Raw genomic sequence first — 25,965 nt, forward strand, 5'->3', positions numbered from 1 at the left:
GACAATTTGAAACAATAATGAAATAATGAAATTAATATTTTAATTGGATTCGTTTTGCAACAGCCAACAACGGATCAAATCATTAATGTAATACATTACTGTATTATTAGAAAGCTCATCCAGTGAGACAAAAGCACATGCACCATTAATGATCAAACTCCATGAAACTTCCATCTCTCTATCTCTTTCGCTTCATTTCTAGCAGCTATATAAACCAATGTCACGTACCTCAATTTCCATTAACAATATACATCAAAGATCTACAAATTAAAATGAAGTTTTCTTGCGGTACAAGGTTTGCCTTCTTGGCTCTCTTCCTCTTTGCGCTACAATCTGTGTGTGTCTATGCGGGTAGCTTCCACAAAGACGTTCAGATACATTGGGGTGATGGCCGTGGAAAGATTCACGACAATGAAGGAAAACTTCTTTCTCTCTCGCTTGACAAATCCTCTGGATCCGGTTTCCAATCCAACCAAGAGTTTCTTTATGGCAAAGCCGAGGTTCAAATGAAGCTTGTCCCTGGTAACTCTGCTGGAACAGTCACAACTTTCTATGTAAGTAACATATTGTCTCTAAGCATTTTTGTCATATTTTACTATACGTTTGATTACATATAGTTATTGAGCGTGTTGGTGTTTTATGATGACTTTGTGTAGCTTAAAGCGCCTGGAACTATGTGGGATGAGATCGATTTCGAGTTCTTGGGAAACATAAGTGGTCATCCTTATACTCTTCATACTAATGTTTACACAAAAGGCACAGGAGACAAAGAACAACAATTTCATTTATGGTTCGACCCAACCCTTGGCTTTCACACTTATTGCATCACATGGAACCCCCAAAGGATTATGTAAGTTCTCCTTTGATCCCTTATAGTCTCATATGTTTTGAGGTTATGTGTTTATGAATCAATATTTTCCTCTTTTTTTGTTTGCTTTATCAGCTTTACAGTTGATGGTATTCCCATCAGAGAGTTCAAGAACTCTGAGTCAATTGGAATTCCATTCCCAAAGGACCAACCAATGAGAGTCTACGCTAGCCTTTGGGAGGCCGAGCATTGGGCTACAAGAGGAGGATTAGAGAAAACAGATTGGTCCAAGGCTCCTTTTACTGCTTTCTATAGAAACTACAATGTGGAAGGATGTGTTTGGGCTAATGGAAAATCATCTTGTCCAGCGAATTCCCCATGGTTCACTCAGACACTCGACAAGAGTGGCATAGATAAAGTGAAATGGGCGCAGAGTAAATACATGGTCTATAACTATTGCACCGATACAAAAAGGTTTCCTAAAGGTGTCCCTAAAGTGTGCACTTAAACTATTGATTCTTTGATTTGTCAATAAGTTATTGGCGTTGTCTTTGTGATTCAAATAAGTTTCATTTATTCTGTTTCATTCATTTGTTGCTCATGTATGTGTGTTTGGTGGTGTATGTGCAAATTTATTAAATTAATAAGTGAATAATAAAACAAGGGTTTTCGTTACTTAACTTAATTGGATCCACTTGATTTGTGAAATTTATAAAATATTGAGACCATTGATAAGTTCATTACTAAAATAGTAAATTACACATCAATTCTTGGGAAGCACAAATAAAACAGTTTTATGAGAAATGAGAATCAGAAAACTATAGTATCGGTTTTGTCTACGCACAATTGAATTGAGTAGAAACAAAACAATTTAGCCAGAAGTAATGTTTCTCTTAAGTCTTAACGTGTGGGGAAGTTGATGATTTTGTAGACTCGACGTCAAAAATCGGATCATGAGCTTTCGTGTTGTTTATATTATACGGCCAGGCTACAATGCGTGAACAAGATTATGTTGATACAAGGACCATGATCGTGAAAGTGGAACACAGTTTGTTTCTTAATCTCATAATTAATTATTTGGAATGGCAGTTTGTCAACGTAGGGACTAATTTGTCAAACTAAATTTCATATATACTAATAAACTTGCGCGTCCAGGCTTATGTCATAAAATCCAGCTAACTAAATTATATTACCCGTAACGTTATACTAATCGTCAAAGCTTTTGCTATTATTTTACCCAAACAAAGTGAAACATCTTATGTTTTTTAGTTTAGCTAGTGGTTTCAACCATTAAGAGAGTGAAATGTCATCTGTATAGAAATATATTTTTATGCAACATTCAAAATGTGGAATATACCATGCTTTTTTTTTCATAAATCATGGTTAATTAAATTAAAGTTGTGGAAAAGTATAAAAGTGGATGTTGTTATTTAACGCAAATATTAATATATTCGAACCCTCTATGCGGCGGGGAGGGTTTGCGCTTAGGTCAAAAGTCGAAGCCGCGTTGACGAAATGATTTCGGTACATTCAGAACGCGGGACCAGCATGTGATATACAAATTGTCCAAATACATTATTTTCTCTGCTTTGTAATAAAAAACGAGTAGTGGAATTATATTTTATGGAATTATTTTGTAACAACCAACAAGCGGTCGAATGCGCCAACTAGAATACAGCACAATATCAATAATCAAACCATGAAACTATGAAACTTCCCTCTCTTTTTCCTTTGCCATTTTCCAGCAGCTATATAAACTCATGTCACTTATCTCAGTTTTTCATCAACAAAAAACATTCGAGATATCAATACTACTCAAGAAATATATAAAATGAAGTTTTCTTGTGGTACAAGATTCGCGTTCTTGGTTCTCTTTCTGATTGCAGCACAATCTGTGGCTGTTTATGCCGGTAGCTTCCATAAAGACGTTCAGATACATTGGGGTGATGGACGTGGAAAGGTTCGCGACAGAGATGGAAAGCTTCTTTCTCTCTCGCTCGACAAATCATCTGGTTCGGGTTTTCAGTCCAATCAGGAGTTTCTCTATGGCAAAGCCGAGGTTCAGATGAAACTTGTCGCTGGTAACTCTGCTGGAACAGTCACAACATTCTACGTAAGTAACATACCGTTTCGAACATATTTGGGCATCGTTTCCTATTCGCTAGGTTACATATAATTGATGAGTACATTCGTGTTTTATGATGACTTGGTGTAGCTTAAAGCGCCTGGAACTATGTGGGATGAGATCGATTTTGAGTTCTTGGGAAACATAAGTGGTCATCCGTATACCCTCCATACTAATGTTTACACACAAGGATCAGGAGACAAAGAACAACAATTTCATTTGTGGTTCGACCCAACAAAGAACTTTCACACATACTGCATCACATGGAACCCCCAAAGGATTATGTAAGCAGATCATTCCATCCTTTGCACATTAATATTACAAGTTTTGCGGCCATACAGAATCTCATTAGCTTATACTTTGTTAAGGTTAATAAACTTCTCTTAGATGTTATTCTAGGTCTCAATACATTCTTTCGATGTAGGATTCCTAATAAGTTTTCTTTTATTTCCTCTTTTTCAGTTTTACAGTCGATGGTATTCCTATTAGAGAGTTCAAGAACTCTGAGTCGATTGGAGTTCCATTCCCAAAGAACCAACCAATGAGGCTCTACGCGAGCCTTTGGGAGGCAGAGCATTGGGCCACAAGGGGAGGATTGGAGAAAACAGATTGGTCAAAGGCTCCTTTTACTGCTTTCTACAGAAACTACAATGTGGAAGGATGTGTTTGGGCTAATGGAAAATCATCTTGCCCTGCGAATTCCCCATGGTTCACTCAGACACTCGACCAGAGAGGCATAGATAAAATGAAATGGGCGCAGAGTAAATACATGGTCTATAACTATTGCACCGATACAAAAAGGTTTCCTAAAGGTGTTCCTAAAGTGTGCACTTAAACTATCGATTCTTTGATTCGTGAATGAGTTACTTGGCGTTGTCTTTGTAACTCAAATGAGTTGTATCTATTATGTTTCATTCATTCGTTGCTCATATTATGTGTGTGTGTGTGTTTGTGGAAGATTTTTTAAGTAATAACAAATAATAAATTATGGAAAGAAAAGGTTTCGTTACTACAACTTTATTGATTTCACTAGAGTTATAAAGTTCTTAACATTTAGAGAGGTTCAAAATATAGAAGAAATACTTGGGTGGAACATTAAAAACTTATGCTTAGGGTTGGTTTCAAGTTTGGTCGTAGGAATGGCTTTGCTTAATAGTAAGACGATAAAAGTGATATATATTATTTATAGGGGATAGGGATTAGGGAAAACTTTTTACATAGTAACAGTATATTAGGTGACAATAAATCACAATAGATTCATATATATCAAGAAGACTTCTACTAATGCACAAGAGTAACGAGACATTATGGTAAAGAAGAGGAATAAGTCCAAGTGATACTAGGTACTCAGAACAATCTAGTCTTTTGCGTCTTAGCACTAATTTGAAGTTAGTGTCACAAAAAGGATAAAATAATATATAGATTTCAATAGTATAATCTAGCTTTTGTTGTTTTCGATTTTTGTTGTTCTCTTCTTCTTTTTTTCTGTTGGATTAGGATGGATGTAAACAAATCTTCATTCAGAAAATGTCAAATCAATCAAAAGAGTGGAAAATAATATGTGACGATATGGAAAAGAAGCATAGTTGCAAGATTTTATGCATATGATACTAGTTAAGAGAATATCACCAAAAAATTAGTACCCTTATCAAAAACTAGTGACAACAATTTAGAATAAGAACTCGTCTTGAGTAACATATTGTCTCTATATTTACAAAACAAATATGTGTTATTTCGCTATTCTAGCAGACTGGGCCTATGGGCTGGCTAAGTAGCTTTACTAATGCTTGTACAACAAGAAACTAAGAAGACTCAAAATTGTGTTAGAAACAGCAATAATAAAAGCTTGGCCACCATCATACCAAACAACAATGTAATTTAGCTACTTATGAATTGCTTTATCGTGTAGATAAATAGAAAATTGAGAAAGTTGCACAGAAGAAAAGAGGAAGTTGGAAAATAACGTATGATCATGAACTTATGCATTAAATTATTTCCAAAGAAAATTAGCATCTATATATCGCGACAATCGGTTGCACATACTGGTGTTTAAATTAGGCATATGGACATTTTGGGTATAGATTCGATTCGGGCGGCATTTTGGATATCAGATAGTGGGGTTAGAAAATCCATATAGGAACCAACAAAATTATTGGTTCAAATCGGTTTGAATAGTTTCTGGTTCATGTCGGTTCAGATAATAAATTAGGAACTGTTTAATATACAAAAAAATCGGTTTTCGTTTTGATTTCAGTTATAGTTCCGTTATTTCGGGTAATTAGGCTAATTCAGGTAAAATATATGTTATTTGGGTAAAATTTTGAGTAACTAAGATGATTCAGATAAAAATATCGGATTATTTAGATATTTTGGATAAATATCTGAACATTTTTTGATAATTTTTTTTCTCAAATACATTGGATATTTTTAATAATTTTTAGGTATTATATATATATATATATTTAGTTATGTTATATCTAATATATTACTAGAAAATTTATATATATGAATATATGTTTAGTTATGTTCAGTTATTTTAGATATACAAATATAAGAACCATCCAGTATATGAAGATTTTTTTCATGTTCCGGTTTCAATTATTTTAGTTTGGTTCATATTAGGATCTCCAGTATTGATTTTTTTGCCCAAAACTAGTTTAAATCATCAGATTAGCGTTGTGGGTTTATATGAGTTTTGTTTATGCAACTATTTAAAGGATCTCCAGCAAGAAACAAATTTTTGAGGGTGGATGATTCTCAAATGAGGATTTGAAGGCAGGTTGCTCCAACAAGGAACCTCAAATATATATTTAAAGTTATTTTGGATATTACATTTCAATCTTGAACCTTCGTAATAATTAATTATAAGCACATTTTTTAATAAATACATATTAATATGCAAAAGAAAAATTATAACTCATATATATATACACATTGGGTTAATCAAATAAACTTTTTTTATTTATTTTTTCAAGAAAGGCATCAATTAGAAAAAGAGTTACAAAATGGTTTTTTTTTAAAGGCATCAATTAGAAAAAGAGTTGCAAAATGGTTAAATTATGTATGCATAATATTTCTATTTTACATAATATTAGTGTATATTAACAATTTTGATTTAAATTTGGACACATTTAAGTATTTTATGTATCAATAATAACATATATGTAAATATATATTTGAATATTTAATCGAAATATATTTATAAAGATTAAAGTGGTACAAAATAATATATTAATAAAATTAAATGTAAGTTACATAATTGTAAAGACTAAACTGAAAAGTAAAAAGTGTTTTGAGGTTTTAACTATTTAGATTTTTAAAATTTGAAAGTTTGAGGACTTGTTGGAGAATAAGAACCTTGTTGGATATGCTTTTAAGCATAACAGAATATTATACTCCATCCGTTCCTAAATATAGGATGTTTTACAGAATTTTGATGTTATAATATAAGATGTTTTCATTTTTCTATGTAGTTTTTACTTTATTAAAAACTGTGTAATCAATCATATTTAATAATCTATTTTATAATTGATTGAATACCATTAATTTATAGTTTAAATGATATTTTTTAGACAAAATTAATATCTATTTTTTTATCGAGTCATTTTACATTTAGAAATAGAAGGAGTATTTGATTTGAAAAAAGAAAAGATAAAAGAGAAATGGTTGATGATTATCCGATAAGGTTGTTATCGAAACAAGTGGATAATAGTAATAGATATTTAACTGCTGAGTGCTGAGGATTAGTGTTCAGAAAAGTGATCATAGTACCATTATTAATACATATAACTACTGGCAATAACCAAGTATGAAAAGGACATAGCGACCTACAAGACAAACCAAAATAATTGGTGTCAGTTGCTAATTACGCTTATCCATTGAGATCAGCTGGTTTATGAAAACGACATTCAAGCAATTATTTTAGTAGAATAACATATGAAGTTATCTGGTTAGGCACAATATGTTCGGTAACAAATGTATATGGACAGTTTATCTGGTTCTAAATAATTGTGTGGTCGTGAGGTGAGACTACAGCTCTCTCTCTCTTTTATAATTTTGTATGCAATGACGAATCTATCGTTATCACTCATCAGTCTCATCTTCCGTGACACTTGGCCAATAGAGAAATTTCTAGAACAAAAACTATAGTCTGTACCAATGTTGAAAAATTTCATAATTTACCAGAGAGTAGTAAGTTAGTAACTCAGAAAGTCAGAATAGCAGACCTTTAGTACATTATATAACGTTTCAAACAATATTCTGAAACATTTAATCGCTTAAACATGAAATGGGGGTGATAAACGTTCTAAAACATACATATGATATTAAGTTGACCTCGTCTATATTGTTTGTTTAATCTCGAATATATCCAAACACAAAATTTTGGTTTTGGATTACAAAAAGAAAGCTGTATATCCACGAATTAATTAATTAATTGATTTATTAAAATTTACAAATTTGTTTCTTCAAAATAAATAAAAATCTTTGGTCTTCTCAAAAAAAAATTAGTTGATATTTTTATTTACCAAGTCGCCTCGGCATATTGGTAAATGATCTCTAGCTGGAATTTCAGTTTTGGGTTAGAGTAGTATTGGTCACCTGACCGCATTCTTAACGATGAGATTTTGTATACCTGGTTGCAAGTTTTCGTGAGATTAGTTTTTAAACTTAAAAGCTTTTCGGATTCTAACGGTTATCAAAAAAAAATACTACTATTTTTAGGTCAGCCAGAAGATATGGTTACCAAGAAATTTGAATGTAATTTCAATAATGACTATATAACTTTTCTGAAAATTAATACGAACCTGCAACATTTATGGAGGCCGGAATTGACAAGACCATACATAGTTGTCCGAGATATGGGTTCGTTAAAATGAAATAATATGGTTGAGTTGAACTAACAGTAAGATTAGGCCCCTGATTAAGAATTATGATGAGCCATTACACTAAGAAATTAATTTTGTACTGCTACAGCTGTAAAGCTTACTGGGACCAAGTTGACGTTTGGTTAGGCGGTCCAAATCAAAATTTCCGTGTCAGGAAAATTCATCCAATGAATCATATATATTCATATGTAACTTCTTGTAATAGTATTCGCTTTAATTACGTAGCTATCCTATCTTAATTCTTATGGTCCATAGATTCCATACTATTACATACTCAAAACTCCAAAGTATGTATGCATGCTACTATTTAAAACCAAACTGTCTTTTGTTTTTACCGCAAGTATGTCGGTGTAATAATAAAGTTAAATTGTGTTTGACAAGGACTTTCATAAATTTATCCATGCTTTCTGTTACAGAACTCTTAACCTTTAAAGTGGCGGTTCTTTAGCCCAAAAATAAAGTGGTCTCTGTGATCTGAATAGTTTTACATTCAATCTAATGGTCAAGTTCCACATGCCATATTTTACCCAAGAAGAAGGGTAAAATATTAAATATTAACGCGTAGGAAATTTTCAACAGGTTATGGCTTCAAGTGTTGGATACTCCTCGTCGACCTACATGCATATATGAGTTTTTTTTGTCACAATCATATATGAATTTTAACATGTTGATAATCTATACTTTTATGATATTACTTGACCAAAAAATGTGAAAAGACTATGTTTTTTGGGGAAAATTCGACAATTTGTTAGTACTTTTTGGCGTAAAAACAGAAGAAAAAAAATCAGCAAAAAGAAATTGGAAATGCCAAATGTTGACAGTTCCTGTAAATGAACAAATGCGGATGGAAGTAGTTTTGGAGCTTGAAAAAAACAGCCTTTGAGTTTGGACCACTCATATTCATTAGACATTTCCAATAAATATCAGTAGTTGTCCTCATAGACAGGCATTAAATTTAGAGAATTTATTTTGTTTGTGGTTTCCTCGATTTAATTCTACCTGAAATATGGACTAATAGCTGTTCTAATTTGTCATATGTGTATTCCAACAAGTGTTGGGTATTGTTATACTACTATACATCAATTTCATATCACAAAACATGAATTAGACCTATACGTATGGTTGCATATATTGATTTATAACTTTACATTTCTTTGCAATGGAACATCTTTATTGAGTCCTTCCATTAATTAGTGAGCAACCAAAAGAAATTGACCTTTTTGATTTACAAGAAAGAGAGAGGAAGAAAACGTGTCAATGCTACCACTACTTGCACCTTTGCTAACGCAACCAAACCTTTAACCCATACAATTAAACTTTTCGTAGTTGCTTCTATGCTCCATACACATAATAACAAAATCAGACTGAATCACATCGTTTCGTAATATATACCAGTTGCTAGGAAAATGTGTACGATCGGAAACCTATGTTATATGCATGTAGAAAAGTTGGACTTGAGGGTCGAAGCAAGTTTTATTCAAGAATATGGTAAAGTTAACGACCCCATAATTGGATACATACAAACTCTTAAAACTAGAAAAAAAAATATCAAAATATATATATTCCAAGACAAAATATATGCCAAATATATATTGTCCTTAAATTTCAACGAAATTCGAAGTCGAACAATTCCACACGTAATATCCCTCTAGACCTCTTATTATTCTTTCCTCCTCCCACTAGACAGGCCTCTACGTGGTAATGAAGATATACAAACAATTTTGAATTTGGAAATTCGTGTAAAATATCTACAAAGCATGCAACCAATTATATAGCAAACGTTATTTAAACAATTCTTAAAGCTAAAAGTCAAAACTGGCAAACAAAGAAAAAATAAAGAAAGTACTCAAGTACTATTAACCAAAGGGAAAGTTAATACTAGCATTTATCAATACACGACTTTAAAGAAGAGCAGATATCAACTCATAATTTGTAATCTTCTCAAACATACTTTTAAGAATGAAACAACTCGTTTCTAACAGTATGACCATGTTTATATTTCAATTAAGATTGTAAAATAATCTGCTCACCAAATGATGGAAGTAATCGAGAGTCCAGCTGTAATACATCTTGCATGCAATGTCCTGATATTTAGCCTCTTTTGTTCACCCACTCTCCTCTTAACATTACTTATTATTCTCCACCCCACTATATATATCTCTCTCCCTTCTTCTCTCTTCCTCACATTCCTCACCAAACTCCAAACACATACACCCACACGTACGCACACATAACAATGTCTCCTTTCAAAATATTCCTCTTCTCAGCTCTCCTCGCGGCGGCGTTTTTAGCCTCCGCCGCTGACTTCAACAGCGACGTCAACGTGGCTTGGGGAAACGGCCGTGGGAAGATACTCAACAACGGCCAGCTTCTTACTCTCACCTTAGACAAATCATCTGGTTCTGGTTTTCAATCCAAAACAGAGTATTTGTTCGGTAAGATTGATATGCAGATTAAGCTTGTTCCTGGTAACTCAGCAGGCACGGTCACAACTTTCTACGTAAGTTACTTAACCTTTTTTTATGTTATTTGATTTGATAGTTTGTTAGAGTTTTTCTTGATAATTATGTTTTTTTTTTTAATTAAATTCAGCTGAAGTCTGAAGGATCTACTTGGGATGAGATTGATTTTGAGTTCTTGGGTAATATGACTGGAGATCCTTATACTCTCTACACACCAATGTTTACACTCAAGGTAAAGGTGACAAAGAGCAACAGTTCCATCTCTGGTTCGACCCAACAGCCAATTTCCACACGTACTCAATCCTCTGGAACCCTCAAAGAATCATGTAAAGTCAAAAATTACCTTTCTTGCTTCACAAGTAACCACATTCAAGGGTTTATTTTATTTTTATTTTTTTTCTCATCCTTAATCTGTTTTCTTGGATCAGATTAACTGTCGATGACACACCGATTAGAGAGTTTAAAAACTCTGAATCTCTAGGTGTTTTGTTTCCAAAGAGCAAGCCGATGAGGATGTACGCAAGTTTATGGAACGCAGACGATTGGGCAACTAGAGGCGGTCTGGTTAAAACAGATTGGTCCAAAGCTCCATTCACTGCTTCTTACAGGAACATTAAGATTGATGGTTGTGCTCATTCAAACGGAAGATCGTCTTGTACCTCGACGAAACCAACCTCTACTTGGTACACTCAAGAAATGGATTCGACAAGCCAAGCTAGACTCAGATGGGTTCAGAAGAATTACATGATCTATAATTACTGTACGGATACTAAGAGGTTTCCACAGGGAATCCCTAGGGAATGTGCAACAAGGTCATAGAAGCTTTAAGAGATCATATACATTTTTATCTATTTATCCTCCTCGGCTTTCTTTTCCTTTATATGTAAAGTACTCTGCTTCTTCTTTAGTTACTTGTGTGTTGATTCTTTCGATTGTGTGTATCTTTGTCCAATAAAAGCAAATTAAAGGTGTGTCTACATATACATGTTAAGAGATTGTCTATTGTAAACAAAAATGTGTTTATGCAAATGATAATAGTTGCTCATTCTTTCAGATGAATAATTATAGTTTACTTCACTTATATTGCAAGAAATATGATAAACGTGTTAAATGCATCTAATCTAAATGCAATCACTGGAAATTTCAGTATAAAACCAAATCATATCCTGTTTACTAAAGAATTCATCAAAAGAGTTTAAATACAAATAAAAAATATTTCCAATAGTATTAATTTTCCATCAAAGACTTATCAACTAATCATTTTCCATCAAAGACTCTTAACGATGACAAACAAGTCCATTTAACATTCATACCAAAATAAATAAAACGTCGTCGGCGCACTTATACGGTGTCGTTTCAGTGAGAGCATTTCGTCACACGTTCCTTTTATTTAATTAATTTTATTTTCCTCCGTTTAGTAATTTTCCACTCATCTTCTTCATCGTCAGATCTGATCAATTTCTTCCCGGGAAAATCATCAAACCCCATCATCAATCAATCCCTTCAATTCCCATTCTCCTCCGGTGAATCCAACCGTCGGAAAGAAAATGTCGCACAACGATACAGTTCCGCTATACCAATCCTCCCAATCAGACATCGACGAGATCGAGAACATGATGAACGGCGGTTTCCAATCGGGACCCGGGTCAGTCCTCCCGGCCCGCCCGCCGAGCCCGATCCGTCCCTCGATACCCGTGACATCCTCCCCCTTCGTCCAATCCAACCTCCCGCCGCTGGCCCCTGCGCAGAAGGTGACGCCAGTTCCCGTCCCTCCGGCGGGAAGCGGGGGCTCGGAAGGAGGGAAGGCGATGGGGTTCGGGTCTCCGGCGAACACGTTGACGGAGCCGGTGTGGGAGACGGTGAAGAGGGATGTGGGGAGGATAGGGAGTAACCTGAAGCTGGTGGTGTTTCCGAATCCGAACAGGGAGGATCCGGGGAAGGCGCTTAGGGATTGGGATCTGTGGGGTCCCTTTTTCTTTATTGTCTTCTTGGGCCTTACTCTCTCTTGGTCTGCTTCCGTTAAGAAGGTCAAAGCTCTCTTCTTTTGATGCATATGTGAATAAAAATCTTACCTTTAAGCTGCCCTTTTCAAATGTGATTTGAGAATTGGTTTGTCGTTGGTGCTACATAGAATTGAATTGAGAGTTTCTCTTAGGATGATGCTTCACAAAGCATTACGTTCTTAATAAGTTAGAATAAAGAATCAGTTTCTGTCTACTTGGCTTGGCTTTTGGTCTCATTCTTTTGCTCTTTAATTTACAGTCCGAAGTATTTGCCGTGGCATTTGCACTACTTGCAGCTGGGGCAGTGATCCTCACATTAAATGTGCTGCTCCTGGTAAGCACACATTTGATTCATGTATTAGTATTTCTCGTTCCAAGCTTTGATTTCTTTTTGTAAACATCCCACTTGTTTTTGTTTTCTGTGAACAATACAATTTTCAGGGAGGACATATAATCTTCTTCCAAAGCCTAAGCCTTTTGGGCTACTGTCTATTCCCACTGGACGTTGGAGCAGTGATCTGCATGTTGAAGGACAATGTGATACTCAAAATGATAGTTGTGTGTGTGACTCTTGCCTGGAGCTCTTGGGCCGCTTATCCTTTCATGAGCGCCGCAGTGAACCCGAGAAGGAAAGCTCTCGCACTTTACCCGGTCTTCCTCATGTATGTCTCTGTCGGCTTCTTGATCATTGCCATTGATTAATTCCATCTGGAAAAAATGGAAATTCAGTTTGGAAATCATGTGGTATAGAGTAGATAGAGAATTTTCCAACGCGAACTAATCTGAGTTTTAATGAGAGACCATATGTATAATATGCTCTTTAAACACTTTTTTGTTATACTCTGGTTGACTTTACTTTATTTGTATAAGACCTTTGATTATAAGACAAGGCTGTTTTATTTACCTTGCGATACATAATAATGCAAACTGTGCATGACTTTGTATTACGAACTGCTATAGTTTATTTTTTCTAAGGGATCAATCTAATTTGTGTGGAAAGAAGATATACACTATAAACATTTAAATCATAAAACCACAGTAATAAGTTCCAGCAAATATTTTTGTGGTGGTGGTTATTAATCTGACAAAGGCTCGAATTTAAAAACTCTGGTTGAAATCTTCTTCGGTTTTGTTGCATTTAATTGTATAGATATTAGCTTCTGTGTCACACCCCACTCTCAATTATCGTTATGTTTTAACTTTTTGTCTCTTGAAGTTAAATTTTGTTTGGTAGTAGTAAGTAGTAACCAGTGAATAAGTAACTTTGGGGAACGGGTATGCCACAGTAGAAAGACAGAGTTTGCTTGAGTAATACGTCATCTCTTTTTATTAATATTTCTTTTACCTCTTCAGGTCGAATTGTGACAAATTTCTCAAACACACCAATTTTTAATAATAAGTTATTTTCTTGCATTTGCCGAAATGAAAATACCACAAAGGCGGAGTCGATTTTTTCATTAATTTGAATGAAGGAGAAATAGAAAAACAAATAGAGAGTGGGATTGATATTAAAGTGCATGATTCTTTCTATATTTTTTTTTTGAAAACTGAAATAGAAAATGCCAAAGAGAGTCAGTTTCAGAAGGTACCATCATAACAAACCCTAATTATAAAATGCCAATTGTACTTTATACAGGCCTCTGTGACATTACATAATAACATGGCCTTACAACTTTTGACATTTAACATTGTTTATTCATTGTTGGCCCTTTTGAGTTTAGCTCGGAACCAGAGGATGCTAAACTCCAAAAGCAGAATCACCAACGGATCTCTGTACAGAATCTTTGGTCCAAATTTTTCCCCACAGTATCAACCAATGCATTTGTAGATACCTAATTGTTTTCTATACGTACATCATTTTCATTTTTGATCTTTGGAATTTACAGTTTTCTGATATTGACAATCAATATGGATATCCTTTAGTCTGTTTACGTTACTTAAAGTATGGATTTACACATTTCAAAGCAACTTAGAAAACGTTTTAAGACAAATAAAATAGTAAATTAAAGGCTTTGGGGGTGTTGGGAGATTCTACTGTTCTGCAAAAGTGACTCTAGTAACTTGGGCCTTATCTACTGTCGTTTTCACTCTGTGTCATCTCCTTTTACATGTCTCACTATTTTCCCCTATTTAAAACATTTGAAAAACGTCAATACTTTTTTATTCTGTCGGCCAAGCGAAACATCGACTACTTGTTTTTTCCAGTCTTATTATAATACGATTCATAATTGATAATTTGATTGAACAATTTTTTTTGTTTGATAATTTTTGATTATGGAGACTAACCAATATGGAATTAAGCTGATCAGCCAGGCTTACATAAGTTTCAAGATATCTAGTCTTACAAATACAAACTGCAAACCCAAGTTCTATCAAGTTACACAAGTAAATATTTCTTTAAACTATTTAAGCTTTGATTACACCCGTTAATCTCGGAGTTCAACATATATATTGATTAAAAATGCTTTTAGCTAATTTGGGATTGTGATGAGGTTTATTATGGTGGAATTAGATGGAGATGTGAAAGAAAGTTGAAAGAGTTTTGAGTATTATGGTGATAGACGTTGATATGCAAATGTAGACAAACAATGATGTCCCACGTAAATTCGAGTGTCCTAAAGAATAAAATCACAAAATCCCAACAAAACAACACAAACCCAACTGTAAGTCACACTCACAAACCCTAAACTAGACCCTCATGTTCCCTAATTTGCTTTTACTAGTTACTTCTCTATTTTCAAAAAGGCAACACTACACTGATCATTATCCTTTTGCATTGCCCTTAAATATGATAATCTCTCTCCTTACCATATTGGTATAGACCTCCAAGTTCTATATATGGTGAAACTGATTCAGTTTAAGAGATACCAACCATCGCACTAGCTACAGATTATGAGTTTCCCTTTTCTATGTTTCTTTTCATGCATTAGTTGATGCTAGGGGTGGGCGTTCGGGTACCCATTCGGGTTCGGATCGGGTATTTCAGATTTTCGGGTATTTCAATATAGAGGTCTAGAACCCGTTCGGGTATTTCTGTACTTCGGGTCGGGTTCGGGTATTTTTAGTTCGGATTTGGTTATTTCGGATCGGGTTCGGATATTTAGATTTTGAAAAAAAATATTAAAATTTTCATTTCTCAAGTTTATTGTATTTAAAAATATAACTTTTAGTTAACTAATTTTTTATTTTTAATAGATTGAATGGTTAATAGATTTGGACATAACATTTTAAAACTAAAAAGGCACTAATTTAGTTATTTTTTTTTTAATTTTGGATATAACTTTTTGTTAATTTTTGAAATAAAAAACTTGACATGCATTTTAAGTGAGTAGCAAATCATTTTTTCCGGAATTGTATGTATATCATATGAACTTAAATTATGTGTAGTATCAATATAAATATTTTATATAAAATGAGAGATATAAACTAGAAACATAAGGTTAATTATACATATGTTCGGTTATTTTCGGATATCCATTCGGGTTCGGGTATTATCCGTTCGGGTTCGGGTATCCAGTCTCTCTTTATTCAATACCCGTTCGGGTATTTTGCTACTTCGGTTCGGATTTCGGTTCGGTTTTTTCGGATCGGGTTCGGGTGCCACTTCGGATATCGGGTAACGTGCCCACCCCTAGTTGATGCTTCTGAGGTTTGTAATCTGACTTTATATGTAATAAATCTAAGTGTTCTTTATAGTAATCAAATTTTCTGTAGTGACTGGTAATAGTAAGATTGAACCTCCTTTGAACACACTAGAACCAATCAATAAAACAATACTTCTTACTAGATTGAACCAATCCAGCTAAGTTATCAGTTCTTGGCTGTCTCTTAGAAACTCACCCTTTTTCAGCATTCAAAATTTCAAGCTGTTTCTTGTCCTTTATGGTGGTGTTTCTCAGTGTACTTGTTTGTCCGATTCATTCAGTGTAAATAGTGAGAAAAAACTTATCTGTTTCTCCAGGACTGTCCTCTATATTCTCTCATTCATCGCCTTTCAAGTTGTTCAACTTTTTTCCTCCAAACTTATTACTTCACTTTTTATTCTTTCTTATCACACCGTGGGACAAAAACACAAAGTGGAATAGTACACGATGTGAAATTTACATGTCACATAACCACTACCTCTTGGATGTAATTGATTTTGAAGTCTAGAAACCATAGACCTATGAAAATAATTGAGAAATAGAGTTTGCTTATATCATTAGCACCACACAACACAACCCAATGGTAGTATGTATATCAGTAAAATATTAAAATGACTCCTCCCATTGTCTATAAATTGAAGCATCTCCTCCTTTCATATTCCAACAAAACCACACCAACGTCTCTCTCTCTCTCTCAAAAGCTTTCCCTCCCAAATCTCAAGAACTTCAAAAAAAGTCAGTTTCCTCTGTTTCTACAAAACAGAACAAAGAAAGAGATGAAGATGAGTGATTACTGGACGACAATGGCTTCTCTAGTCGGCATGTTAGCCTTCTGCCAAACAATCCTCCAGCTCGTGTTCCCACCCGAGCTCCGTCTCGCCCTCATCCACCTCCTGACACGTATGCGCCACGTGTTCTCCTCCCACACCTACTTCGACATAACGGAGATAGACGGCGTCAACACCAACGAGCTCTACAACGCCGTCAGCCTCTACCTCAGCTCCTCCGTCACCGTCAACGGCGCCGTATCATCCACCAGCAACAACACGCGCCTCAGCCTCACGCGCGTCCCCAACTCGAGCTCCGTCACCTTCGGCCTCTCGAACAACGACAGGATCACCGACGTCTTCAACGGCGTCACCGTCCTCTGGGAACACGTCGTCGTCCAGCGCCAGGTCCAGAGCTTCTCGTGGCGGCCAATGCCGGAGGAGAAGCGAGGCTTCACGCTGCAGATCAGCAAGAGAGACAAAGCCCTCGTCCTGGACTCTTACCTCGACCACATCGTCGGAAAAGCGGAGGAGATTCGCCGGAGGAACGAGGAGAGGCTCCTCTACACTAACTCGAGAGGCGTCTCGTTGGATTCAAGGACCCACCCGTGGGACTCGGTGAGGTTCAAGCACCCGAGCACGTTCGAGACGCTGGCCATGGACCCGGAGAGGAAGAAACGGATCATGGAGGATCTGAGAGAGTTCGCGAACGGACAAGGGTTTTATCAGAAGACAGGGAGGGCGTGGAAGAGAGGGTACTTGCTGTACGGACCGCCGGGGACAGGGAAGTCAAGTTTGATCGCTGCGATGGCTAACTATCTCGGGTATGATATCTATGATCTTGAGCTCACTGAGGTTCAGAATAACTCGGAGTTGAGGAAGCTGTTGATGAAGACTAGCTCTAAGTCGATAATTGTTATAGAAGATATCGACTGTTCTATTAGTCTGACGAAGAGAGAGAAGGTTAAGAGGAAGAATAATAATAACGGATGTTATGACCCGGATTTGACTAACGGGTCGGGTTTGATGGACGAGCCGGGTAGCTCGGTGACTTTGTCTGGGCTTTTGAATTTTACTGATGGGCTTTGGTCTTGTTGTGGGAGCGAGAGGATCTTTGTGTTTACTACTAATCATATTGAGAAGTTGGACTCGGCTTTGTTGAGGAGTGGGAGGATGGATATGCATATTCACATGGGGTTTTGTAGGTTTCAAGCGTTGAAGATTCTGTTGAAGAATTATCTGAGGATGGAGGAAGGTGAGGTGGATGGTGTTGTTTTGAAGGAGATGGAGGAGTGTGTGGAGGAGGCAGAGATTACTCCGGCTGATGTTAGTGAGGTGTTGATTAGGAACAGGAGCGATGCGGAGAAGGCGGTGAGGGAGCTGTTGTGTGTGTTGAAGGAGAGGGTTGTGAGGAGGAGGAAGAGTGGTGGGGTTAAGAAGAAGAAAGAGGAAGGAGAACATGAAGATGAAGAAGCAGAGGAGGAACAAGAGAAGAGAGCTTTGGATAGTCCCAATGGAAACAGAGAGTTCTTTGGGTTTGAAGATGAAAAAGATGGAGATGAAGATGCAGACAAGTGAAGGTAAGTGACTGTAGTAGTCACTGTAGGTCTTTGTAATGGTTCATGTGTTTTTTCATTAAGGTTGATATTTGTTCTGTTTTATTGGTTCACTCAAAAATATTATAATCATTATGATTGTTATAATCATATAATATAAGGTTTTATCCATTTTTGCTATAATCACAGTCAAACCCCAATCTTGTGAAACATCCAAATCAATGAAGAGTGGACTTGAGTTTAACTGAATCACTAATGCTATACTCAAACACTTGATGTACATGTTCACTTCTTGGAAGAGGAAATATAAAAAGACATATCATAATCATATAGTATATTGTTTATCTATTTTGGTGATACCGAAGTCAAAACCCAATTCAGTGAAACCTCCATACCATAAAAGGTTTTTACATCCACTGATGATGTCTAAAGATTGGAATCAAGTTATTTATAGGCACTAGGTTGGATTGAATCAGAAGATATTTGTGTTATGTCGTTTCAATATTATTTAAGTATTTGACTGTTTGGGTTATATTTTAACTATCTAATTAATAAATTTAATAGTTATTCGGATTGAGAGAAGATCTTATCAATTTTTTTTTCGGCGGTCTCTTTTCTGGTTTATGTCTCTACCGATCGGCTTTGTCCCAGGTGTTGCATATATCTTATTGATGGTCGTCCGGCTGTTTCTGGTGTCCTAGTTTTTTTTGTCGGTGAAGGATATTCAGCTTTTGTCTCCCGTTGAAGCTTTTCAAGTTTTGATGGCGGCTCTTACCGGGGTTTCCATAGACTATTAACACATGACATAGTTAACTAAATAAAGATCTTCCTTTGCTATAGTCTTCAATATAGCTAAACCAATGACACAATCTATACAGAAGACGGTATTGAAGATGGAGTTTTAAAGTAAAACAATGAAAATGGACAACGGAGAGTCGGAGACCAAACCATTTACCCAAGTGTAATTGTAAATCAGTTTGAGGGATGTTAATATTGGACAGACCAAGTTCAAAAAGGCTTGGGCTTTGTAACCGAAACCTGAAAGAAACGCCAATTTATGTCTACACTGGAGCACGAACCGGTCTTGGTAAGCATTCGTGTTAGTGGCTGAGACAGAAAGATTGTGCATTTTGGAGAGCGTGTGATTAGAATGATGTTCTTTTACCAAATTGTAGTAATCCTATTATAGTAATTCAAATTTCATTAAATGTTTTTTTTGTTGCTGATATATTAATGTCTATAGATTAGTTGAAAATTTGCCATCACAAGGGTTAGACATACCACCCGTAACTTAAAATCACCATTGAGTTAATTAATTCGCGAAAAAAATCTGAGAATGCGTCATTAGCATTTGACTCTCGTAAATAAATTCCATTTGAGTTGGCTAATAACGATGGATGTTTGTTGAGGGACAAGTGGGTGGGGCCACAAAACCAACATCCCCTTGATGTTTTCTCAGTTCCTAACGCTAGCAATTATCCCCTGCGGGTAAGACTATTTTAAGTTAAGCTGTCTACCAATTAAAAACAAGACATTTACTAAATAAACATGTTATCTTCTTTTATTCACCTTCCCATTAACGTTTTTATTAAATTAAAAGCGAAGAAGCAAAAAAAAGATCAGACGAATTAACAAACAACACAGAAAGCTGGAAGAAGAGAAAGAAAAATTCCTTCTTTCCTGCAGAAGAAAAGAGAAGAGAATCTATCGAACATAAATCTCCGATAGGTTTTGCTGTGTAGACCAGACCCTTTTGCTCAATCGTAATTTGTGAAAGATGATGGTAGCTAACAGCTTCGATCTTTGGCAAAAGGATGTCTTTTTCTCAGCAGCAGAGGAGGTTCAAGAATCTGCCGATGCGTATGTCCTTTTTCTTTTTAATCTCGTATTGATTGGTTTGTATGTAGCTTGTGATGTTGAAAGTGTTAGTCTTTATATGGTTCTTTGAGTAATTGTGAATTGTTTGGTTGTAGCATGATCAAAGGTCCGACCTTTATGTGTAATTTGATTTATTACCAATAGGTGATGGAATTGAGTTATCAAGTTTCAGTTTTTTTTGTGTGTGCTATTGTCTGTGTGTTCCAGAATGGAATCTGCGTATAGGGTGTGGGTTAAAGAGAAGAGACAAGGTCGAGTAACGGTAGAATCAGACCAGCTCTGCATTGAACTTCAAGCAGCTTTGAGCACTGCTAAGTGGCAGGTTCGAATCCACACTTACCACAGGTTATTTTGTTCATTATTCAAATGAGTGTATTGTTTGTGTAATGTGAATCAGCTGGAAGAGTTTGAGAGGGCAGTGAGGTTGAGCCACGGACATTGCCGAGACGACACCACATTAACTCGGCATAAACAGTTTGTCAACGCTATTGAGAACCAGATCTACCGAGTGCACTCTGCTCTCCAAGAGGCTTTAACCGAGAACGGGAAACAGAAGCCTTTGCGTTTGGTGGATCTTAACAAAGAAGAGCGTGATGACCTTGCAATGTTTCTCTCTGGCTCTTCTCTTACCTCAGAGAGTAGCATCAACTTCAGAGACTCCTCGACAAGCTCCTGTGTGATAGACATTGACGAGGGAGGTAGCCCTGAGAGTGCTGATGCTATAATCCGCGTGCAGCAGGCTGATAAAAGGTTTGGGACAAGAAGGACATGGAGTTCGCCGAATGTTCCTAATGTAACTGCGTTGAGGGTTAGTGTTCCTGTTGATGTGGAGGTAGAGGAGAAGAGGAAGAGGCTTGTGTTTGACGTTGAAGACACTCCTAAAGAGAAAGGATCTAAACCTCTGTTTGGTTATAACCTAGTAAGGTTCACCTCATCTCTATACGATTGTGTTTGATTATAGTTACTTAGTTGTTTTATCATTTTTTTGCAGATCTTTGACAGAGTCAGATGCTATCAAAGGCGGTTTCGTGTTCCATATAGCAGACCGGTCCAGCTCGTTCTTTCCTTCACGCTAATCTTGTTTCTTCTATGTGAGTCTCATCTTCTTTTGCTTATCATGAGTTACACTTACACCACACCATTGTTCTTTAACAGTACCAATTTATTTCCATTTTGCAGTAATGTTTGGAGTTTATTAGTCTTGAGAACTTTAAACTGTGGTTTGGAAACTCTCAAGAAAGGTTGACAGGTGAATACTAATATTCTGAAAATCCAAATCATAACTTTAAAGATTTGTACAATAATCTTTAAACGTTGCATCCTTTCTTGCAGGTTTTTTAAAGATTGTTGCGTATTAGTGACACACCTTAGATTCTACATGATTCAACATCCCTCAAGAAAGATGAGAGATTGAAGGCTTTCTCAAGAACAAGCCTGCCTTCTTTTACTTTCTTTTATCCTCAAGAAACATATATATAGGAACTTGTAACTTCGTAGGTCTATTTGTAAAGTATACTAAAAAAAATTGTGTGAAATCGATACGGTTAAAGGTTGTTGAAGTTCACTATGGTCCTTTGAAAAAATTGGATTTTTGAGTATGGTGTTTGATAGCAACCAGTGTAAGATTTTGAGAACCTAAACCGGGTTTTAGGAAACTCTCAAGTAAGATTGACAGATGAATGAATTTTCAGAATCTTGACTCATTGCGCTAAGTTTTCTAAACCAATCTTTAAACACATAACAATCACCATGTTTTCTTTGGTTGTTACATTCTTATATTGTCGGCTTTTTGTACAGATTCTTCTGTATTGGGCACATACGTTAGATGCAACATGATTCAGACTCTTCAAGAAGGAAGAGGTGAAAAGCTTTGTCAAGAGCAAACCTCAGGTAAAAGCCAAAAGAAGGATAAGCTACATTTAATAAACTTTAGACGTGTCCCTGAAGAAACCCAATGCGTGTTGTGTTAAATGATATCTCCAGTTTTTGTTTGTCTCGCTTTGGAGCAGACAATCTTTGTCACCTGGACCCCTTCACTTACTTCGCAAGTCTGTGGTTCGAATCAGTGTCTGATCTTCCTTTTAAAATGCTCATTACCAAACTACCAATCTAGGTCAATTATTATTATAGTGAAATTATAACTGATCATCATGATTGATAATTGCTTATGATGGGTAACCTGCATATGGTGAAATTATACTTTTGATAATACAAATATCCAAAGTCGCAAATGCGCGATTCGCAAGACAAAAATAACGTTTTCTTACCATATGGTGTAGTAGTTTCATAGACACATGAATATGTTGAAATGGATTTAATTCTAGAAGTCTCTGGACAAAAAGACGGTGAACGTCACAGTCTCTAAGATTGGAATTTGAATTATCATACCATATATGAACCATGCATTTCGAAGCACAAATAAATGCTCACGAAGCTTATATAACTTCCTGTCTATATCAAAAATCGACTAGTCCCAGAGGGAAAAGTAAAATAATAAATTTTGTTCATGTCCTTCTCGTGCCAGTTCTGATCATCATTCATTCCTCCATTACCTAACCAATTAATTTTATAAAAATTTGACGATTCTTATAATATGTATTCAAATATTCAAACAAAATGAGCTGAAATACAAAAGAAAAGAAAAGAAATGTATATAACATAAAGAAAAGGGTATGTTATGGTCCAAACTATTATCGATATTGTTTAACAAAATAAATTACAATATCGTGGCTGACAAAAGAAAAATTACAATATCGTTATATCTTATAGTAAATGACGGTTATATTCTTCTCAGTCGCAACAAAACGAGTACGTAGCCACAACACAATGGTTCTTAGGGATAATATAGTAATTTAAACATGTGGAAACCAAAGCGGTGTCGTTGCAGCGACACTTGTGGGCTCCTTGCAACTCAAGGCGTTGAGAAACCTCCAAGAAGGAGACGGTGAGGACCCTCGAGTTCTACGAGGTCTCCGGTCAGCGGGAGACGGGAACATAACCGGTGGAACATTCCGGCGAACCTGACGGCTCTTTATATTCCTCAGCTCGGTTTCCGGCGGGAACTTAACCATTCCGAACATGATCACACACTACAAGAAAACAGCGGTATTCTGACGGACGATCCGACGGAAAATGAATTCCTCGGAATATACCGAGGCATTTCCGAGGCAATTCCGAGGAAATACAAAATTTTGCTTCCTCGGAATTCCGTCGGAATATTCCGACGGAATTCCGAGGAAAACACATTTCGTCGGAATATTCCGACGGAATACCGAGGAAACTAGTATTCCTCGGAAAAAACCGATGAATTCCGAGGAAATATTATAGACGTTAGAGAGCCGTTGGAGAGCCGTTGGGGGATTTTAAAAATTCCGAGGAAATTCCGACGAACTAGCCGTTTGCATCGGAATTCCGTCGGAATTTCCTCGGACCGTCGGCAGGATTTCACCTATAAATACAAGCACCCCTCTTCCTCTTCATTCACACCATATCTTCATCCTCCCTCTCACTTTCTTTACACACGAATTTGATTCATAAAAAACATGTCTTCTTCCAATTATTTTCGTTCTTGGATCGATCGACCTCATTTGGATCCGAACACGAGATTGCTTACGGAAGAATACCAACAAGGTATAACCGAATTCATGGGGTTAGTTCACCGACAACCGGAAGCAAAAACAGGTATGTTAAGATGTCCTTGCTCTAATTGTAAAAATAAAAAAGTTATTAAAGAATGGGATGTTTGGACTCATTTATATTTGAGTGGGTTTACACGAAGTTACAAAATTTGGTATCATCATGGAGAAACTGATTATGAACTTGGTAGTACTAGCGAACCTCAGCCACCGGTTAGATTAGAAGATCCAATTAGAACGGATGTAGATTACGGTGTAGGTACTGAGCAGATGGTAAATGATCATTTTAGAGGGGAAGATTTACCCAATGCCGAAGCTAGGAGATTTTATGATATGTTGGATGCTGGAAAGCAACCATTGTACGAAGGTTGCAGAGATGGTCATTCAGCTTTATCATCTGCTACAAGATTGATGGGCATTAAGACGGATTATAATTTGGCTGAAGACTGTGTGGATGCGATTGCTGATTATGTAAAAGGTATTCTACCTGAAGATAATGTAGCTCCTGGCTCATACTACGAGGTTCAGAAACTCGTAGCTGGTCTTGGTTTATCGTATCAGGTAATAGATGTATGCAGAGACAACTGCATGATTTATTGGAGGGCGGATGAACAGCGGGTTTCATGCAAATTTTGTGGGAAGCCTCGTTATAAAGATACGAGTGGAAGAATTCCAGTACCATATAAAAGGATGTGGTATTTGCCTTTGACGGAAAGGTTGCAGAGGCTGTATCTGTCTGAACGCACAGCGCAACCAATGAGATGGCATGCGGAGCACTCAACAGATGGTGAGATCAGACATCCTTCAGATGCAAAAGCGTGGAAGCATTTCCAATCAAAGTATCCCGACTTTGCGTATGAGAGAAGAAATGTCTACCTTGGATTATGTACTGATGGTTTCAGCCCGTTTGGCAAGAGTGGAAGACAGTATTCTCTATGGCCAGTCATTCTTACACCATACAACCTACCCCCAAACTTGTGCTTGCGACGAGAGTTTTTGTTCCTCTCGATTCTCGTTCCCGGACCAGAGCATCCTAAGAGATCACTTGATGTGTTTCTTCAGCCACTAATATATGAGTTGCAACAACTATGGACTCAAGGTGCTGAAACATACGATGTTTCGTATAAAGAAAACTTTCAAATGCGGGCAGTACTAATGTGGACAATAAGTGATTTTCCAGCATATGGTATGTTATCTGGATGGACAACGCATGGAAGGCTATCATGTCCATATTGTCAAGATAACACTGATGCTTTCCAACTAAAACACGGAAGGAAAACGTGTTGGTTTGACTGTCACAGGAGATTTCTACCACCAGATCATCCATATCGTAGAAGTAGGAATTTGTTTACGAAGAACAAGAGGGTGTTTGACAGTCCACCTCCGGAAATTCGTGGGAAAGATTTGAAGACACAACTTAGAGATTTTGGTGCAGAAAGAACGCCAGACGTCGGTGGACATGAGCATTTTCCGGTAGATGGTGTTGGAAACCTACATAACTGGCACAAAAAAAGTATTTTTTGGGATCTGCCATACTGGGAGGATCATCTACTAAGGCATAATTTAGATGTCATGCATATCGAGAAGAACTTTTTTGACAACCTGATGAACACGATCCTTAATGTTCAAGGTAAAACAAAGGATAATTTGAAGTCAAGACTGGATTTAGTCGATATATGTGCTCGTTCAGAACTTCATGTTGATGAGAGTGGTAGGGCTCCTTTTCCCATATACCGACTTGATGCAGCGGGAAAGGATGCGTTCTTTGATTGGATTTCAAACGATGTGGAATTTCCAGACGGTTACGCATCTAATTTGCGTAACTGTATCGACAGAAAGGAAGGAAAGTTTACTGGCTTGAAAAGCCATGATTGCCATGTAATGATGCAGCGTCTCCTTCCGTTTGCCTTCAAGGAACTATTACCACGAAATGTTCATGAAGCAATTGCAGGGATAAGTGGTTTCTTCCGCGATTTATGCACAAGATCAGTGACTCTTGAAGGTATTGAAAATTTGAAGACTAACATAGCTGTGATTCAGTGCAACCTTGAGAAGATATTTCCTCCCTCATTTTTTGATGTTATGGAGCATCTTGTTATTCACCTGGTAAGAGAATTGGAGCTTGGTGGTCCTGTGCAGTATAGATGGATGTATCTGTATGAGCGGTATATGTTCCATTTGAAGAAGATGGTGAAAAATTT

At 36.5% G+C, this 25,965-nt stretch overlaps 5 protein-coding genes and 1 pseudogene across 6 annotated transcripts; all 6 read left to right on the forward strand.

Moving 5' to 3' along the window:
- Positions 1 to 146: 146 nt before the first annotated feature.
- LOC106392146 (probable xyloglucan endotransglucosylase/hydrolase protein 17) lies at positions 147 to 1,488 on the forward strand. The gene is made up of 3 exons (XM_013832960.3): positions 147 to 554; positions 657 to 850; positions 944 to 1,488. Exons 1-3 carry the CDS (start codon positions 162 to 164, stop codon positions 1,314 to 1,316), a joined length of 960 nt encoding a protein of 319 aa, XP_013688414.2. The 5' UTR covers positions 147 to 161; the 3' UTR covers positions 1,317 to 1,488.
- A 1,009-nt stretch (positions 1,489 to 2,497) lies between these two features.
- LOC106392232 (probable xyloglucan endotransglucosylase/hydrolase protein 18) lies at positions 2,498 to 3,937 on the forward strand. Its single transcript, XM_013833069.3, has 3 exons — positions 2,498 to 2,921; positions 3,024 to 3,217; positions 3,396 to 3,937. Exons 1-3 carry the CDS (start codon positions 2,640 to 2,642, stop codon positions 3,766 to 3,768), a joined length of 849 nt encoding a protein of 282 aa, XP_013688523.1. The 5' UTR covers positions 2,498 to 2,639; the 3' UTR covers positions 3,769 to 3,937.
- A 5,937-nt stretch (positions 3,938 to 9,874) lies between these two features.
- LOC106391591 lies at positions 9,875 to 11,260 on the forward strand (annotated as a pseudogene).
- Positions 11,261 to 11,512: 252 nt separating this feature from the next.
- On the forward strand, positions 11,513 to 13,187 carry LOC106391738 (protein YIP4b-like). The gene is made up of 3 exons (XM_013832473.3): positions 11,513 to 12,308; positions 12,544 to 12,618; positions 12,726 to 13,187. Exons 1-3 carry the CDS (start codon positions 11,829 to 11,831, stop codon positions 12,984 to 12,986), a joined length of 816 nt encoding a protein of 271 aa, XP_013687927.2. The 5' UTR covers positions 11,513 to 11,828; the 3' UTR covers positions 12,987 to 13,187.
- Positions 13,188 to 16,297: 3,110 nt separating this feature from the next.
- Positions 16,298 to 18,431, forward strand: LOC106391358 (AAA-ATPase At4g30250). Its single transcript, XM_013832012.3, has one exon. The coding sequence runs from the start codon at positions 16,540 to 16,542 to the stop codon at positions 18,271 to 18,273; it is 1,734 nt and encodes a 577-aa protein (XP_013687466.1). The 5' UTR covers positions 16,298 to 16,539; the 3' UTR covers positions 18,274 to 18,431.
- A 1,402-nt stretch (positions 18,432 to 19,833) lies between these two features.
- On the forward strand, positions 19,834 to 21,727 carry BNAA01G06780D. 2 transcript variants are annotated; one of them, XM_013831917.3, is made up of 6 exons: positions 19,834 to 20,111; positions 20,337 to 20,451; positions 20,527 to 21,053; positions 21,121 to 21,220; positions 21,309 to 21,378; positions 21,462 to 21,727. In XM_013831917.3, exons 1-4 carry the CDS (start codon positions 20,029 to 20,031, stop codon positions 21,203 to 21,205), a joined length of 810 nt encoding a protein of 269 aa, XP_013687371.1. In that variant the 5' UTR covers positions 19,834 to 20,028; the 3' UTR covers positions 21,206 to 21,220; positions 21,309 to 21,378; positions 21,462 to 21,727. The 2 variants fall into 2 exon arrangements, with proteins under 2 accessions (XP_013687371.1, XP_022557989.1); XM_022702268.2 differs by having other exon boundaries at positions 19,835 to 20,111; positions 20,527 to 21,048; positions 21,309 to 21,380; positions 21,463 to 21,727.
- The last annotated feature ends 4,238 nt before the right edge of the window (positions 21,728 to 25,965 follow it).

Source organism: Brassica napus, chromosome A1, assembly GCF_020379485.1.
Source record: "Brassica napus cultivar Da-Ae chromosome A1, Da-Ae, whole genome shotgun sequence".
NCBI classification, from domain to species: domain Eukaryota; kingdom Viridiplantae; phylum Streptophyta; class Magnoliopsida; order Brassicales; family Brassicaceae; genus Brassica; species Brassica napus.

What these genes read in the sequence shown, in the direction of transcription:
- LOC106392146 (XM_013832960.3), top strand. Translation starts at nt 162, where the DNA reads ATGAAACTTCCATCTCTCTATCTCTTTCGCTTCATTTCTAGCAGCTAT. An exon ending in GAACAGTCACAACTTTCTAT is followed by an intron (nt 555 to 656) that starts GTAAGTAACATA and finishes GACTTTGTGTAG; the next exon opens with CTTAAAGCGCCTGGAACTAT. An exon ending in TGGAACCCCCAAAGGATTAT is followed by an intron (nt 851 to 943) that starts GTAAGTTCTCCT and finishes TTGCTTTATCAG; the next exon opens with CTTTACAGTTGATGGTATTC.
- LOC106391358 (XM_013832012.3), top strand. Translation starts at nt 16,540, where the DNA reads ATGACTCCTCCCATTGTCTATAAATTGAAGCATCTCCTCCTTTCATAT.
- LOC106391738 (XM_013832473.3), top strand. Translation starts at nt 11,829, where the DNA reads ATGTCGCACAACGATACAGTTCCGCTATACCAATCCTCCCAATCAGAC. An exon ending in GGTCTGCTTCCGTTAAGAAG is followed by an intron (nt 12,309 to 12,543) that starts GTCAAAGCTCTC and finishes TTTAATTTACAG; the next exon opens with TCCGAAGTATTTGCCGTGGC. An exon ending in CATTAAATGTGCTGCTCCTG is followed by an intron (nt 12,619 to 12,725) that starts GTAAGCACACAT and finishes TACAATTTTCAG; the next exon opens with GGAGGACATATAATCTTCTT.
- BNAA01G06780D (XM_022702268.2), top strand. Translation starts at nt 20,029, where the DNA reads ATGATGGTAGCTAACAGCTTCGATCTTTGGCAAAAGGATGTCTTTTTC. An exon ending in GTTCAAGAATCTGCCGATGC is followed by an intron (nt 20,112 to 20,336) that starts GTATGTCCTTTT and finishes TGTGTGTTCCAG; the next exon opens with AATGGAATCTGCGTATAGGG. An exon ending in CTCTGTTTGGTTATAACCTA is followed by an intron (nt 21,049 to 21,120) that starts GTAAGGTTCACC and finishes ATTTTTTTGCAG; the next exon opens with ATCTTTGACAGAGTCAGATG.
- LOC106392232 (XM_013833069.3), top strand. Translation starts at nt 2,640, where the DNA reads ATGAAGTTTTCTTGTGGTACAAGATTCGCGTTCTTGGTTCTCTTTCTG. An exon ending in GAACAGTCACAACATTCTAC is followed by an intron (nt 2,922 to 3,023) that starts GTAAGTAACATA and finishes GACTTGGTGTAG; the next exon opens with CTTAAAGCGCCTGGAACTAT. An exon ending in TGGAACCCCCAAAGGATTAT is followed by an intron (nt 3,218 to 3,395) that starts GTAAGCAGATCA and finishes CCTCTTTTTCAG; the next exon opens with TTTTACAGTCGATGGTATTC.